Below are 16,661 nucleotides of genomic sequence, written 5' to 3'. Positions count from 1 at the left end.
GCCTTTGGCAACAAAATTTAACAATAACTTACCGCCTTCTTTTTCTTTGACCTCTATGTATACGTCACGCTTTGTATATGATACTGGGTCTTTTTAAAAGGAGGTAGCATTAAATTTGTATTGTGTTTTGAGGAGGACGTGTTCCTAATTATTCAGGGTGAGATGTCCAGTGTGGTCAGTGGTCACTATGGAAAGCCCATTGTGTTTCTAAATGATGTCTTGTCCTTCCTTGTCACTGCCCACCAAGACCGACGTCCCCTACAAAATGCTCCCTCTTTATTTCTAGATCACTTATCACTTACTGCCCCACGTACCTAAGGTTTCCATCACTCCATCTCTCATTTTGTATACAATTAGTATATTTAGTATAGAGGAATGATAGAATCACTATCCACGAATTTTTGCTCCTAAATTTATCATATTAATTGAGTTTTAAATTATTAAACTCATTAATAAATAGGATGTATTTAATCATTCTCCATTTGAGGTTTAATTTAATTAATTAATAAATTTTTAAAAATATGATCATAAATAAGAAATTAACAAAGTTTTTCACATGGTATGTGAATAAGGAACTAGAAGCTACATTCACTTTTATTATTTATTTAAAAAACTTCTATTTATTTAAAAAACTGTTTATTTATTTATTTTTAAAAGGATATTTTTTAAATCATATCCGGGTAGGCTCTTAACATCTCAAAACATAGTCTAAATTTTAAAAAGGAACAATTGTGTTTTGGGCCTAAAAATTAAGATTTTGTCCATATAAATTTATCATTTAAACTCAAAACCTATAAAAAGTATGAAAATTGAAAAGAATGATATGAATTTTTTATTTTTTCATAAATCACCTTTACCCTTTATTAAAAAAAAAGAGAGTAGAAAAGTCTTAATTTAAATTTTATTTATTTTTTAAAACTCAATAAAATATAATATAATTTAATGATTTAGAAAAACACACACCATTTTCCAAAAAAATAAAAATAATTTATTTTATTACTATTTAAAAATCAAACATCTTTGAAAATATATATTTTTAAAATCGTGTATATAAAAACTAACTAAATATGTCAAATTTATTTTTTTAAAATAATAAATTTTCATAATAATTATTAAAAAAATTTAAGATAAAAAAGTTTGTCAAATATTATAATAAAAAATAGTTTTAAAGGATATATTGATCTTTTTACATTTTATATATTTTTCACTAATCATATCATTTATAAGAACTAAAACTTAATTTTTGTACCAACTCCACCCTAAACACAATCGTCCCTTTTTAAAAGCCATGGTTTATCTGCATCAGTAGACAAAAATGACCTTGATGCTACTCGTGCCAATTGATGCCAGTCGCAGCACATCACATCATCGTACTGCAACGGATACGGTTTTATGAAGTGAAATTGCTAAGCAGTTTGAACTGTTTTGATAAGAGTGTGATGTTTTTATGATGAAGAGTTGCATCATGCATGTTGCCTTTTCATTTTAATATTAATTAAGCACTCCGTGCAATGCATTTATAACATGTTTGTGAGACACTTCATTGAGAAACTTCTGTGTTGCCATCTAAAGGGGAAAAAAAGAATGGATCATAAACATCTAAATTTGAAAGCTTTTCAATAAAATGAAAATAGAAAAATAAAAAAATACACCCCATGCACGTTGATTAATCTCAGTTTGATTTTATTAATTTTCATTGAAAAGAAAAAAAAATTATTTAAAATATAAATATTTAAGTGGTTTGATAATATTTGTTTTTTTATAATAGATAAAGATTATTTTTGATATTTTTATTTAATTAAAAATAATTTATTGATATTAATTAATATAATTAAATTGATTTATTATTATATTGATTGATATTAACTGGGCGGGCCGAAATAGGTCGAGGGATCCCAAAATCGAAAACACGGCAGCCCAACCAGCAACCTCTAAATTGATTTGATAGTACCAAAGAGTTGATGGAAGAAAGATGAGCTACTTTTTACAAAGCGCCATGAGCATGGCCTACTTGTTTCCAAGTCTTTACAGTTAGCAAGCATCAATGTAGCATAGATGGCAGCCAATGCCACGGGATCACTCCTTTATGTTACCTCTACCCTCATCATCATTACCAAATATTCCAGACGTCAACCTTCACATCATGCCCTCTGCTTTCCAAAAGTATGCCCATCTGCCATTCCCATCTTCATCCCCCTAAACCTTCCACCACACCGCCTCACTGTTTCATTCTTTGTCCGTTACTTGGATGGTAACTTTAACTTTAACATAATATATATGGTGGTTCCAGCTCAAGCGGCTGCATGGGTGAATTGGTCAATAAAGAAAAAACACGCAGTCTTTTATCAAAACGGAATTTTAAACTATTAAGGACAGATCGACCTTTCTGGTAACTTAAAGCTAAAGGGGAAAAACTAAACTTGGCTTGGAGTTAAATCCGTTGAATCAGAAGAACTTTCTACCATTTTAATCAATAAAACAAGCTTGCAGGGGCTGTCGACGGAAAAAGACATCTTCTCCACAAACTTTAACTAAAAGCTAGAATGGGTTTCACCAGAACAACCTTTTGTCGACGGAAATCTCAATATTATTTCCAGAACTTTTTTCTTTTTACTTTCTAAGGTGTTGATATTTGAAAAGACTGCCTTGTCATTTTCCATGGTCACAAGATAGGGTTCGTACACTTCGTAGACGAAAAAATTTGGTTTTATTGAACAGCATTAATACTTGAAATAATAAGTTTTAAGTGATTTAGTAAAATTTGTCTGAAGTTCATTCAGATTTTGAATTTTAAGACTTAAATCGGAGAGGCTCAATCCGAAAACTTCGATCACATACTTTTTGTTGGGTCCGGAATAGGCTGAGCCCAATTACAGATATGGGCTAAGGTCGGTGATTACCCTAGCCCACTAAAATGCACAATTTAATTGGCAGCCCAGTTTAGCGGCATGAGGCAATTGGATAAATCCAAGCCCGGCCCAAGTTACAAATCCTTAAACCCTATGGAATCCAAAACGAGGGAGAAGGCGGCAACTGCAGCGAACAATGGTGAAAGCATATCTCCGATACGAGCCGGCGGCGGCGTTCGGAGTTATCGCGTCCGTCGATTCCAATATCGCCTACGATAGCTCCGGAAAACACCTCCTTGCACCGGCGCTAGAAAAGGTCGGAGTTTGGCACGTGCGCCAAGGCGTTTGCACTAAAACCCTGACCCCTTCTCCATCTTCTCGCGGCTCTTCTTTCGCTGTCACCTCCATTGCCTCCTCTCAATCCTCTCTGGTAATCAATACCCGTCTCTTTCTCTTCGTTCTTTTGCCTCCGTATCTCCTTTTGGTTGTGGAGAAAAAAAAAGGAAAGAGGGTTTTGAGTCGTTTTATGCTGTTTCTGTTTTTAGTAAATAAAGAAATTCGTCGAGTGATCTGAATGGCATTATTGGCTCGAGGATTATTGTAGTCTTGGCTCTTCTGAAGAATGTAGCTTGGAAGGGTTCCTTGCGTTTGATTCCTCGAGGCATTTTGCATACTTCCTCTCTAACTTGGAAGAATGTAATCTCTCCTATTTGTGCATAAAAGAAATACTTTCTCAGCGACAAAACAAAAATAGTTAACTTTGCCATGTTCTTGACCTTAAGTATGATCTCTGAGAGAGCACAGAAAATATATAAGATTAGGTGAAGTAAAATTTGTCACAATATGTGTGATTAAGATTATTTCTGGTATTGAAGTGAAAAATGAAAACTGCTTTGTCAAGTCACAAAAAACATGTTTGATAACAAGTTTTCAGAAATTGTTTAATATTTCAAGAAATGGGTTGTGTTTAGAAAATTATAGAACGTTGCTTTTCTAGTTTTTATAAAATGCAAGCACGTGGAATGTTGAAAAGTATTAAAAAAAAACAAATGTATAGTTTTCGTTTTCAAAATAAAAAATTAGAAAGCAAAACCATGCCATTCCCAGTCTGAATTGGCCCTAAGGTTTGCTATTTCATTAATGGATGAGAAACTGAGGAATAACTTTGGTTGCAGATTGCGAGTGGGTATGCTGATGGTAGTATAAGAATTTGGGATTGTGACAAAGGAACTTGTGTGACCACATTGAATGGACATAAAGGGGCTGTGACTGCTCTTCGGTATAATAAGATTGGATCTTTACTTGCTTCTGGTAGCAAGGATAATGATGTTATCTTATGGGATGTTGTTGGCGAGACAGGCCTTTTTCGCCTTCGTGGCCATCGTGACCAGGTTTTTATTTGAGATTTCCCAATCAAGATCTTAAATTTTGATATATATATATTGAGCTTGCTGCTTCTTGTTTTGTTTATAATATCTAAATGTGGTGAGTTCCTATTGTTTGTTTTACATGTTGTAGGTCACCGACCTTGTTTTCTTGGATTCTGGTAAAAAACTTGTTAGTTCATCCAAAGACAAATTTTTGAGAGTTTGGGATCTTGAAACCCAACACTGTATGCAAATAGTTAGTGGTCATCATACTGAAATTTGGTCCATAGACACTGACCCAGAGGAGAGATATCTTGTCACTGGATCAGCAGATCCAGAACTTAGGTTTTACACCATAAAGCATGACTTGGTTAATGAAAGATCTATATCAAAGTTAAATGGAACTGAAGCTGTGGACAGTGGAGATTCATCTGTGCAAAGCAAATGGGAAGTTTTAAAGCTGTTTGGTGAGATTCAGCGACAAAGCAAGGATAGAGTTGCCACTGTGAGATTCAACAAGTCTGGACATCTGCTGGCTTGTCAAGTGGCAGGGAAGATAGTAGAGATTTTACGTGTATTGGATGAGTCGGAATCTAAGCGTAAAGCAAAACGAAGAATTCACAGGAAGAAAGAGAAGAAATCCATAAAAGAGGTAGCTGATGTGACTCTAGATGGGGATGTTAATCTTTTAAAAGGGGAAGAAAGCTTTATCCCTACTGTTACCGTCTCTGATGTTTTTAAGCTTATTCATACTTTACGAGCTAGCAAGAAAATATGTTCCATTTCTTTTTGTCCGGTCACTCCAAAGAGCTCTCTGGCATCTTTAGCGTTATCTTTGAACAATAATTTATTGGAAATTCATTCTATTGAAAGCAGTTCAAGTACAAAAACACTTGCTATCGAGCTCCAGGGACACCGTTCTGATGTCAGAAGTGTTACACTTAGCTCAGACAACACTTTGTTGATGTCAACTAGCCACAATGCTGTAAAGTTTTGGAATCCAAGTACTGGTTCTTGCCTGAGAACTATTGATTCTGGGTATGGATTATGTGGTTTAATTCTTCCTCGTAACAAGTATGCACTTGTTGGAACAAAAGCTGGGACCATAGAAATTATTGACATTGGGAGTGGCACTTGTATTGAAGTAGTGGAAGCTCATGGTGGCTCTGTCCGGTCGATTGCGACAATTCCAGATGGAAACGGCTTTGTCACTGGAAGTGAAGATCATGAAGTAAAGTATTGGGAATATCAATACACACAGGAACCCAATCAAGTGCGTTCTTTATGTTCTAAACTCTTTATTTTGTTTTGGATTTTACTATTTCATGTATCTCGTACTTGGTAGACCTTAAAATTCTTGTTATATGACAACTTTTTGAGATGTGTCTTGATATGAAGCTTAATACCATGTGGAGATAATGATTGAGGAATATTGAGTTTCTCATAGGATGCTCTTCATCGTAGATTTTATAGTCTCATAAGATGCTCTTCATCTTAGATATTATAGTCCAACCTTAACTCATTAATTGCATGTATAACCTTGATAATATGTATGAACTCAAAAATAACCCTTTATGAACATTTTTATGTAATTGCCATGCAGCTTTTTCAATTGTCTATTAGTTATGGTTGTGTTAAATGCATATATATTCTTGTAAATTTGATTATTCAAAAAAGGCTAATTATTAACATATGGTTTATTTTATAAAGTGGTGCTCTGGAAGTTGTGGATGTTATTCTTATTTTGTGAATTTTGTGTTTTTTCTTCTTCCCCCTCCCCCTATTTCCTTTTCTGTATGCACTATGTGCTGGAAAACCATAGAAATTCAAATTTGAAATATGCGTTAGGGTGTCTTTATGAAGGTAATTGCAACTGTTGTATTGGTTATGTTGATAACAAGAGACTAATTCTGTCTAATTTACAGCATACCAAGCCCTTAATGTTATCACATGTAAGGACTATGAAAATGAATGATGATGTTCAAGTGGTTGCTGTTAGTCCCGATGCTAAGTATATCGCAGCTGCATTGTTGGATTGTACAGTGAAGGTGAGATGACTTCTTTAACCTTCTCCAGTTCTCTCTTTTTGCCATCCAAATTCTTGAAAAGGTATAAAATGTGGTTTTTTTTTATGCTAATTAATATTTTTATTAAATTCTGCTCCAGCACAGATTCCAAACACTTTACCATGTTACCTCCCTTCTTTCCATCCTTTTATTATCAATCCCAAATCAGAGAAGTTTGCTTAAAATTGAAAATTTATTTTGTACTACTATAATGAGGGTAGAGATTTCTTGTTTCAGGGTTCTGACAACTTGCCTCATATGCACATATAATGAGGCAAAACAGAGGGATAACTTTCTACATAGATTAACCTGAGATGAGAATGAAGCTAGAAGCTAAATCTTATGATTTGCAACGTTTATAACATTGTTAGTGAGAAGGTACAATCTAGCTAGTATATGCTAAAGATTCTTCTCATCTCATGCTTTAGCTTTTGACTGGTTGGCATGGTGGAGTTGGATTGCTGCTTCCAAATCCAAGCAGCAAACATAAAGCGTTTTGAAATTTAAATCATTTCTTGTTAAATATTTTATGGCAATGTGCAGTTAAGGATTATTTGGATTAGATTATTAGGAAGTCCAGAGAGAAAGGATCATGTAATGTATTTTTCTTCTTATATTTTCAGAACTTAATTATTTTTTTGTTGATATCTTTTAATTGAATTTTTCATCCTGAGTTTCTGTCAATGGTATGCTGGTTTATTTTCTAATCTTGATGTTTCAGTGGGCCAAACTGTTTAATATAAAAGTACTGCAACTATTGCTTTGAAATTTCAGGTAACTGTTTTGACACATTTATGTCAATCATTTTCCAGGTTTTCTTTATGGATTCCCTCAAATTTTTCCTGTCCTTATATGGTCACAAGCTGCCTGTGCTATGCATGGATGTTTCATCAGATGGAGATTTGCTTGTCACTGGTTCTGCAGACAAAAATTTGAAGATTTGGGGTTTGGATTTTGGTGATTGCCATAAATCTATTTTTGCTCATGCTGATAGGTGCTTCATATTTAAAAATAAAATTTAAGATTTGATATTGTTTAGAGTTTAGATGATGTAAGCCAGTTGTTACTTAGCAGTTGTGAATTTCTCATAAGCATTTTTATGGCAGTGTTATGGCTGTGCAATTTGTTCGCAATACTCATTATGTGTTTAGTGCTGGAAAAGATCGCCTCATAAAATACTGGGATGCTGATAAGTTTGAACTACTTTTAACCCTCGAGGGACATCATGCAGAAGTTTGGTGTCTGTCAATCAGCAATCGTGGTGATTTTATTGTCTCGGGATCTCATGACCGATCCATTCACCGTTGGGATCGTACTGAAGAGCCCTTTTTTATTGAGGTATGGAATTAGTTTGTGACATTATATGGGAATTGAAACATGGATGTTATGGCACACTAAATTTTTTTTTTGTCCCTGTGATTGGGGTGTGACTGATGTTTAACCAAAGGAAATGCTATCTGACTTCGCAGGAAGAGAAAGAAAAAAGGCTAGAACAGATGTTCGAGTCTGACCTTGACAATGCATTTGAAAACAGGTATGCTCCCAAAGAAGAACTTCCAGAGGAGGGAGCTGTGGCCTTGGCTGGGAAGAAAACTAAAGAAACACTGTCTGCAACTGACTCAATTATCGATGCTTTAGACATAGCAGAGGATGAATTGAAGCGTATTTCTGAACATGAGGTATAAACATATTCTATTTAATTCTAGACTAGTTAATGAGTCTAAAATCTTTGGTGGGGTAACCAAACTTTCTGTTCTCAATTTGCTGATCTTTACAGAGTTATTTCTGTGAAAAACCTCACTGTCTCAAATGTCCTTGGCAATTCCTCACCACTGTCTTGGAATTTTAACTTTCGTCGCAATCTAACGGATTCAGAAATTGATCTCCTTCAGAGATTAATGTCTTCCCTTAATTCTGTGCATTTCTCTCCTTCTTCATTAGATTCAAGAGCGTGGTCTTTGTCTTCGTCAAGTTTGTTTTCAGTGAAATCTTTTTTCTTGGCCTTGTTAAAAGTCTCAAATCCTTTAATGTTCCTTCCGGCCAAGTTTTTATGGAGTTCAAAAGTCCCTTCAAAGGTTAAGGCCCTTGCTTGGTTAGTAGCACATGGGAAGGTAAACACTAATGACAAGTTGCAATTGAGAAGACCCTACAAAGCCATCTGTCCTCAATGGTGTATTCTTTGCAAAAGAAATGGAGAGTCGATTGACCACCTTTTTCTCCATTGTCCCGTTACCATTGGACTTTGGCACAGGTTGTTCAATCTAGTAGGGTTGGTTTGGGTCCCTCCAAGGAGCCTTGAGGACATGTTGGTTATTACTTTTAAAGGCGTGGGGAACTCATTAAGAGGCAAGATACTTTGATAAATTGCTTGCCTTACTTTGATTTGGATGGTGTGGCAAGAGAGAAACAATAGGATCTTTGAGGATAAAGGGAGAACAAAAGAGATGGTATGGGACTTGATCCGGTTTTATTCTTCTCTATGGGCTTCTTATACTGAAGCTTTTAGAGGAGTTCCTCTAAACATTCTACAACTCAATTGGATTGGGGTTTGCATTTCAAAAGATTGAAGATTGATGGGGTTTCTCTTTGTTTTTAGAGTTCTACTGTTGGGAGTTTTATCCTTTGTTCTATTTGTGTAGGAAGGATCTCTCATCCTTCCCTTGGTTTTTTCTCTTTCTCTTGTCTCTTTTATCTCTCCTTATATTTGTTCTTATATTAATATAATCTTCTTCGTTTCTGATAAAAAAAAAAAGTCTAAAATCTTAATATGCTCATAAGATGTTGAGAAACAGTATAGTTTTGCTACGTGTATGTTGTCCAAGCAAAACAGTAGGAAAATAGCTGCAATCAGGCCTCAACGGTCATGGTTATCTCATGGATTATAGGTTTATTGATTTATAATGAATTGCAAATGTTTGAAAATTGCAAGTGGAAACCATTAGAATTGGCTTAATATTTTGTTGTAGACTTCTCTTGATGAAACTGTGTTGTTGGGCATCTGGTGAAGCTTCTTTTTGCTATTGGATTACTGTCATCATTGCTTTTGTCTTTTCGTTGTTTTTTTCAAAACTTTTGTAACATTAAGTGCATCAGAGATCATAATTCATTGGTTGTGTAAGAATTAAACTTCGCTGGACTTATTTGTTCTGCAGACAACAATCTCTTGTTACTCAGAGGATATGCACCAAATTAGAAAAACTTCTGTGTATGCTTATGATATCATTAGGCATTCTAGTCATGGCTGCTGCAAAGGTTCCCAAACTTAGACCATCAGATCATCTGACGGCATTTGAGGAGCATTAGCCCTTGTTTTCCTCATGAGATGTCAGGGTTCTTCAAATACATTATTTGGTATTCTGTTGTGGTTAAGAGCAGTAAGGAAAAGCATGAAGCTAGGGTTGTGACTATGTTCTGCTTGCGGCCAATACAACCACAACCTAAATTTCCTGAGATTCAACAACTGAAGCGACTAGTAGTTATGAGGGGGTGGCATCCTCCTATAATAGTTAGCGATACTGAACAATGCAATTCATTGGTCAGGGGGGAGAAAAGGACTGCCTTTGAAAAAAAAGGATCTCACATACCTTGCTAGGCAGGCGATTCGGTTCATACTTTAGAAGAATTGACTAATTATATACTGTATCTAATAATAGACTCTTCCTTTATTAGAAAGGCGAACCTATAGGCCTGTTGTAGCGCATTTCCAAAGTCAACCTAATTGGTTACCTTTGGAAATGCTAATAGTAAGCAATCAGTTTGAAACAAGTAGATGCACAAAGGTAGTTGTAGATCAGACTGAATGCCTCCTTTTTTCCTAAAGGTACAAACAACTTGTAGCAAAAGGCTTTGCTCAAGAATATTGGATAGATTATGAGGAAACTTCAGTCCAACTGTGAAGATGAAAATGATTAGGACTTTACTGGCTATTGTTGCGTCAAAGAAGTGGTTCCTATACCGGTTAGATATGAAAAATGCCTTCCTACACAGAGAAAACAATAACTCCATTTTTTACTTTCACAGAGCTTTATTGTTTCAGGCAATACTCATCTGATATGCAAATAAAAGAAGACCTTGTATAGCTTAAAGCAAGCTCTGTGAGCTTGTGACAAGCTTAGTGGTGTCTGCAATTCCCTTGACGCTAGAGGATATTCTCATATTTTTTTGTTTGTGGACCCTTGGAATAAGTTTTTGGTTATGCCAACCAAAAGGAATGGTGACCTTAAGTTGTACCAAGTTCTTAGAATCAAGTATAAGGTCACCCATGTAGGTAGTGGGTTTTTATCATGCTTGTGCAAGGTTCAGTGTAAGTTTTCATGTATTGGACATTCGAATATGGCCCTAGATTTGAGGCATATGCTGGAACAAGTTGAGTTTGTTTAGTAGAGTACAGAAAATTGCAAAAAATATTTAAATGCACTGAATACAAGTTTTGATCATAAGGCACTGATTTTAAACTTGCCTACAATTTTCAGTTTCTTCCACAAGACAGCTGTTTTCATTTTTTATCTCTCTTTGTGTTTTTACTCTTTTTTCGTTTTTAAATTAAAAACACCCGATACACTAACGATTCATGCTTTGGAGCTTTATTCCTCTGACCTTGTCGGAAGTTTATTCTTGACCTGTGAATCTAACTTCCCTTCTGTCTGCTTGCTGCAGCCATGATGTTTCCAAGGGGGGTTGGGGTTAGCTTCTGGTTTAAATCTTTTTCCATTAGGTATGGAAGGGATGCGCACATTCTTGCTTATATGAAACATTATTGTTCACTAAAACAAATGAACAAGCTTGTAATAGGGAATTTTAGAAGTTTCATGAAGACACAAAAGATACTTTTGTGAGTTCTTAGAAGTTCTAATTCTGTTCAATCCTGATGATCTATGGTGGTTTCTATGTTTATTTGCAATGGGATGCTTGCTGTCCAGTTATTGTGCTGCTGGTGAAACCTATTGGCCTATCCTGTTGTGTTCTTGGATATTTGATTTTCCATTCTTTTTATTTTTTCTCTCCCTTTAATCTGTCCACTATTGTAGTAACATCGAATTTATATTTTCTGTTTCAAATGTATCACTGTTTTAACTTGTAAGAAAAGGTACAATTTTTTTGAAACAATGTAAAATTTTAGGTACTTGTGTCTTGCTTGTAATTAGTTTTTACTACATGAGAATATTAAAAATTGATTAGATAAGATGAACAAAGAAATAAGGATTTTGGTGCTTTAATCTCTAAACTATGATACTACTTGGGGAAATCTCCTTTTTAATTTAAATTTACAGGAGATTCATAGGTTGATGCCATGTATCTACATTATGATTTATATGATTGGCTTTGTAATTTTCAGGAGGAGAAAACAAAGGGAAAAGTTGCTGACTTCCAACCAAATATTTTAATGCTTGGTCTCTCTCCATCAGACTTTGTTCTTCGTGCACTCTCAAATGTTCATACTAATGATATGGAGCAGACATTACTGGTATGTCAGTGCTATCCATGCCTTTCCACTCCAAAGTAAGGGGGCTAAATGTTTCTGTTTGGTGGAACTAAAAAAATACTATCTTCTATTTTGCATTGAAGAGATTTTACTTTTTTTTTTTCTTTAAAAAAGAAAAAAGGAAAGAAGAGATTTTCTGTTAAATTTGACCATTTGATTTGTGTTTTATTTATTTATTTTTAAAGAAATTGCCTTGAGTACACTTTTGCATTAGCAATTAGTTGAATTCAATCAACACAAGGTTTGAGTTTTGAATAGGTATTTAGTTTTTTTGGTCCATAAAATTTAGTACATATGAATATTTCTCATAATTTTAACTTGGTTTGAAGCATATGGAAAATCTGAGTCCTATAATTCCTCTGTACTTGTAACAAATTGGTCTAGGTTAGCTTTAGAGATATTAAAAGCCTGTTCTTCTTGGAGAAAAGGCTAGAGTGGTTGTCATCCAAAATTAAGTTTTCTTTTGTTTTATTCTTTATTTTTTAAAGTTCGAAAACATTTTCATGCTTCATCTTCCGGAAAATCATATTGAGGCCCAACATTGCTAAGTGAGCTTCTAAATGCAAATTTCTTCTGCTGTAATGACCTTCAATCTGTGACATTGTAATTCAACATGCTCCAAAGCACTGCCCTTGGGGCCTGACTCAATTGGTAAAGGGTTGGGGAGGGTTTGTGGGAGGTTCCAGATTCAAGTCCCAATGGGGACAAAAATTTACCTATCAAATAAAAAATAATAATAAAAATAAAATAAAAGCTCCAGAGCACTTTGGTGGTCAGGGAATGATTTGAAGCTGTTGAAAATCTAATTGAATGAGGGGTAGCTCACCTTGATCTTTCAATCTTGATCAAGTCCGTTGTATTGGTACTAGGGATTTGGATTTTGCATTGTCCATTGTAACATTGTCTTCCTTGACATTCTTATTGCTCTTGCTTGTTGGGGCCATTCATTCAAATTATTTCCTTTCTTTCTTTAATCGAAGTTATTGTTGAAATTCTACTATGACGAGAACTCCAATGGTTCTTGCCTCAATATCAATTTCTGTATTACTTACTGTCTCACACGACGGAAGTAAATCGACCTGATTAAGTAGTGAAAAGAAGCTGCACATTTTCCCTTCCTGCATCATTATTATGCTTGGAAGCACTTTCCATATTTTATTCAGATTATTGTTATTGAAAGGTTGACTCTCTGACCAGGAGCATTTATTTATGTAGGCTTTACCTTTCTCAGATGCATTGAAGCTTTTGTCCTACTTGAAGGATTGGACAATTAATCCTGACAAGGTTAGCCAATAAACACTTATAGATACTAAGGTTTTGGTAATACACTGGGTCAATATATATATGGCACATGCTTGCACTTGGTAGAAAAATTAGACTTCTCAATGAATCAGTGGTCTATCATATTTCCTTTGCTTTTTACCATATACGATCACAGATACGAGTCTCATGTTTAGATGCAGACATGGGGTGCTAAGCACATAACTCCCCAAAGTGAAGGCATGCGACATGGTTATACATATGTGTTTCTGTATATACTATATTCAACATGTTTTTCTATCTGTTTTGACTTCATTGGCCTAGAAAAATTCATACACATTTATATCGCAAAGTTCCATGGCTATAAAAGGTATAAATGTTATTGTGCATGTTCTTTTTTAGATAAATATATTTGTACTCTTTGCTAGGTGTCCAAAAAGGATTGGACACAGGCTGGAGTTAACAAGTGTGTTACATGGCCATCATTGATTGAGCAAAGTTTCCTTTGATTTATTATAGCTCATATTTTTTCATTGTGGCTTCATTTTGCATTGAGGTAAGCAATAATCCCTGTTTCCCATGCAATAACCATTTAGTAAATATCCTTATATGATAAATCAACAAGCAAGAGCACTGCATAAAATCTTCTAAGCTAGAGAGGGCTTCTTAATTATTATTTATTCATTCATTTTTTTCACTTTCTATTGTTATGGAGTTCAAGTTTTAACCAGTTTACATTTAAAAACCTGTTTTAAGATATTAAGATAATATGAAATCCTCATAGGTGATAAATACTGCTTTTGACATGCAAGAATTTGACATATTAATTAAATTAATATTAAGAATAAATTAAAAATACATTATATATATAGAAGTAACCTATAAATATTTCTTTTTTTAAAAAAAATTTATTAATAATTACTAATTGCTTTGTCCTTGATTACTTCTCTGCTATGTTAGATCACTAATCTCTCTCTCATTCTCACTCTCTTTGTGCAAGCATGACCATGCACATGCACATGCACATGTACATGCCCACCCACCCATATGTGGGCACACGCATACCCTTGCCCATTTCCTCCCAGCTACATGAATACATACATGCGTCCATGTATACATGCACATGCACTTGTGTGTCCATGTGTAGGACTAATTCTTCCTTATCACCACGAAAGGTTTCCTTGATCCTTTATTCTCTTGGTCAAACTTTGGTAATGTTTGAAGATGAGAACCTCATTATTTAATGATTTCTACTTTAATACCATGGAATTTTGTTGTTGATTTCCTTTTTTCCTTTGAAGTGTTTGATCTGGGACTGTTGCTTGATACAAGTAATTTAAAATATTGCTGTTTATTTTCCTATGCTGCTACTTCTGGTCTAATAGGTAGGTATTACTACTACTGAAATGTCAAGTTATCTTGTATCATTGATTCAACTCATCATGATACTCCTGTCTATTTAGTGTGTATATCATAATATGAATCTGGATTAGAATTAGTATGAGTTCATACTTCAAGTTAGTTGCTTGATCACTTGGGAAATTCTATTATTGTGTTTTCTAATACTTGTGTGTTAGAAGAACATGGAATTTATTTAACTATACTGCAGTTGTGCTAACTATTGTGATATTATTGGTTACTTTGTGTGAGCAGGTTGAGCTTGTTTGCAGGATTGCTACAGTGTTATTGCAGACACATTATAATCAGCTGGTTACTACCCCATCTGCAAGGCCTGTCTTGAGTGTTCTAAGAGACATTCTTTATGCAAGAGTCAAGGTAATTTTATAGTTCGGTCATGAATATAATTCAGAAGGTGTATGGGCTTCTTTTGTATTTCTAATAAAATTAAAAGATCAAAATTTGGTGTAGGAATTTGGTCATCTGCACATTTGTTGAGATGTTGGGTGAATAATCTGATTCTATCCTTTGATGCCTGGACTCTCCAACTTACTTGTGTTTTCACGACATGGGTGTGGTTGTGGGATCCTTGTTGAATACTCTTATTTGGCCTTGGATTATGGATATGACTGTTTGATTGTGATTGATTGATTTTTTTATTTTCAACTTCGTATACAGTTAAAAATGAAAGTTTGCTGAAATGTGGACTCATAAAAATTAATTAGGGATAAGAAAGAAAAGATAGAGACAGAAGAGAAAAAAGTTTAGGGATAAGAAAGAGAAGATGGAGACAAAAGAGAAAAAAATGAGTTATTATAAAAGGTATCTTTGATTTTATTGATATCATTGACTTCTTTTTCCCCCTTTATCATGCTGTATCCAAGTGTGTGGTGTGAAGGTTAAGACATCTAAGCACTTATCCATGCCCAACACTCGCATTTGAACCCATACGACATAGGCTGTATCTATTGTTGACCTTGGCAAAACTTAAATGTAAGGCTTTTAGTATCTGTGGTCAACTGAATTTTATTTAGCATGATGTGATTGGGTCATCAATGTGTCAACATGTACCATTGGTTGAATAGTAAAACGGGTCGATTCACTAGTTGTATAGCTTGGACTTTTGATCCATTAAACTTAAGATGAAAAAAATATGCAGAAAAAATTGAATACGGGTATCAGCCTCTATTGCTTTTTTTCTGTTTGAATATGAGAAACTACAGATGGTAATAGGGTGATGTTGAATTTGAGTAATGTTGAGTTATCATTTGTAGGTTTTTTCTTTTAGGAATGACCATGTTTAATTTTTAATTGGTTGCATTTGAGTTTTAATCAGGAATGCAAAGATGTTCTTGGTTTCAACCTTGCAGCAATGGATCATCTAAAGGTGTGTATATTTGCATACGTGACTTTCTGTAATTATAATTATTTCAAGTACAAGTGACTGAAATGGTTGCTTCTGTTTGATGGTGTTCAGCAATTGATGGCCTTGAAATCTGATGCACTCTTTCAAGATGCCAAAACAAAGTTGCTTGAAATCCGTGCACAGCATTCAAAACGCATAGAAGCAAGGACTGAAACTAGAGAAGAAAAACAGAGAAAGAAGAAGAAAAAGAAATCTAGTGATGAACATGCTTGGACCTGATTCCAAAGCTAGGCAATTTTCAAGAAATAGTTTTCAATGCTTTTGGAGATGAATTGTTCCAGCAGGCAAAGATATAACAACACCAAAGCACCGTAGCCACACGGCATGCTGCATACAGCAGCAGAAGAATGATTGAAGCCTTGAAATAGTAGTCATATAAATCAAAGTAATATGTAACATAATTGCATGTTCCCAATCTTTGTTTTTTGTTTTTCCTCTGTCATCCTCTTTTGTCTTCTTCATCCCCTTTTTTGGGTGGTTTGTTTGTTTGTTTGTTTGTTTTGGGATCTAGGCATTTGGGTGGTGGCATGGCATTTTTATTTGCGGGCTCTTAACCAGTGCCTAGCAGCCAAAAGTTTTGAAGTTTTGATCTCAGCAGAGCTGCTTGAGGTAGGGGGGTTGGGGGCGGTGTTCTTCCTACATTTTAGTGGCAACATGTAATACTACTTGAGCCGGAAGTTGAATTTTGACAGCTGAATGGTTTAATATTTTGCTGATCTATTTATGTAGGCAGATGCTGTCTCCTATCAAAGACTACGCCTGGTATTTAAAATGTTCTGCATGAAATGGGAAATCAGTTTGCCTTGGACCAAA

General features: G+C 34.8%; 1 protein-coding gene across 1 annotated transcript; it reads left to right on the top strand.

Moving 5' to 3' along the window:
* The first annotated feature begins 2,963 nt into the window (after positions 1-2,963).
* Positions 2,964-16,661, top strand: LOC100250257 (uncharacterized). The gene is made up of 12 exons (XM_002266290.5): positions 2,964-3,279; positions 4,025-4,240; positions 4,368-5,489; positions 6,142-6,264; positions 7,095-7,276; positions 7,389-7,620; positions 7,752-7,961; positions 11,618-11,746; positions 12,980-13,048; positions 14,678-14,800; positions 15,759-15,809; positions 15,900-16,661. Exons 1-12 carry the CDS (start codon positions 3,046-3,048, stop codon positions 16,065-16,067), a joined length of 2,859 nt encoding a protein of 952 aa, XP_002266326.1. The 5' UTR covers positions 2,964-3,045; the 3' UTR covers positions 16,068-16,661.

This window comes from Vitis vinifera, chromosome 8 (genome assembly GCF_030704535.1).
Source record: "Vitis vinifera cultivar Pinot Noir 40024 chromosome 8, ASM3070453v1".
Taxonomy (NCBI): Eukaryota; Viridiplantae; Streptophyta; class Magnoliopsida; order Vitales; family Vitaceae; genus Vitis; species Vitis vinifera.
This window is presented reverse-complemented; position numbering and strand designations above follow the sequence as displayed.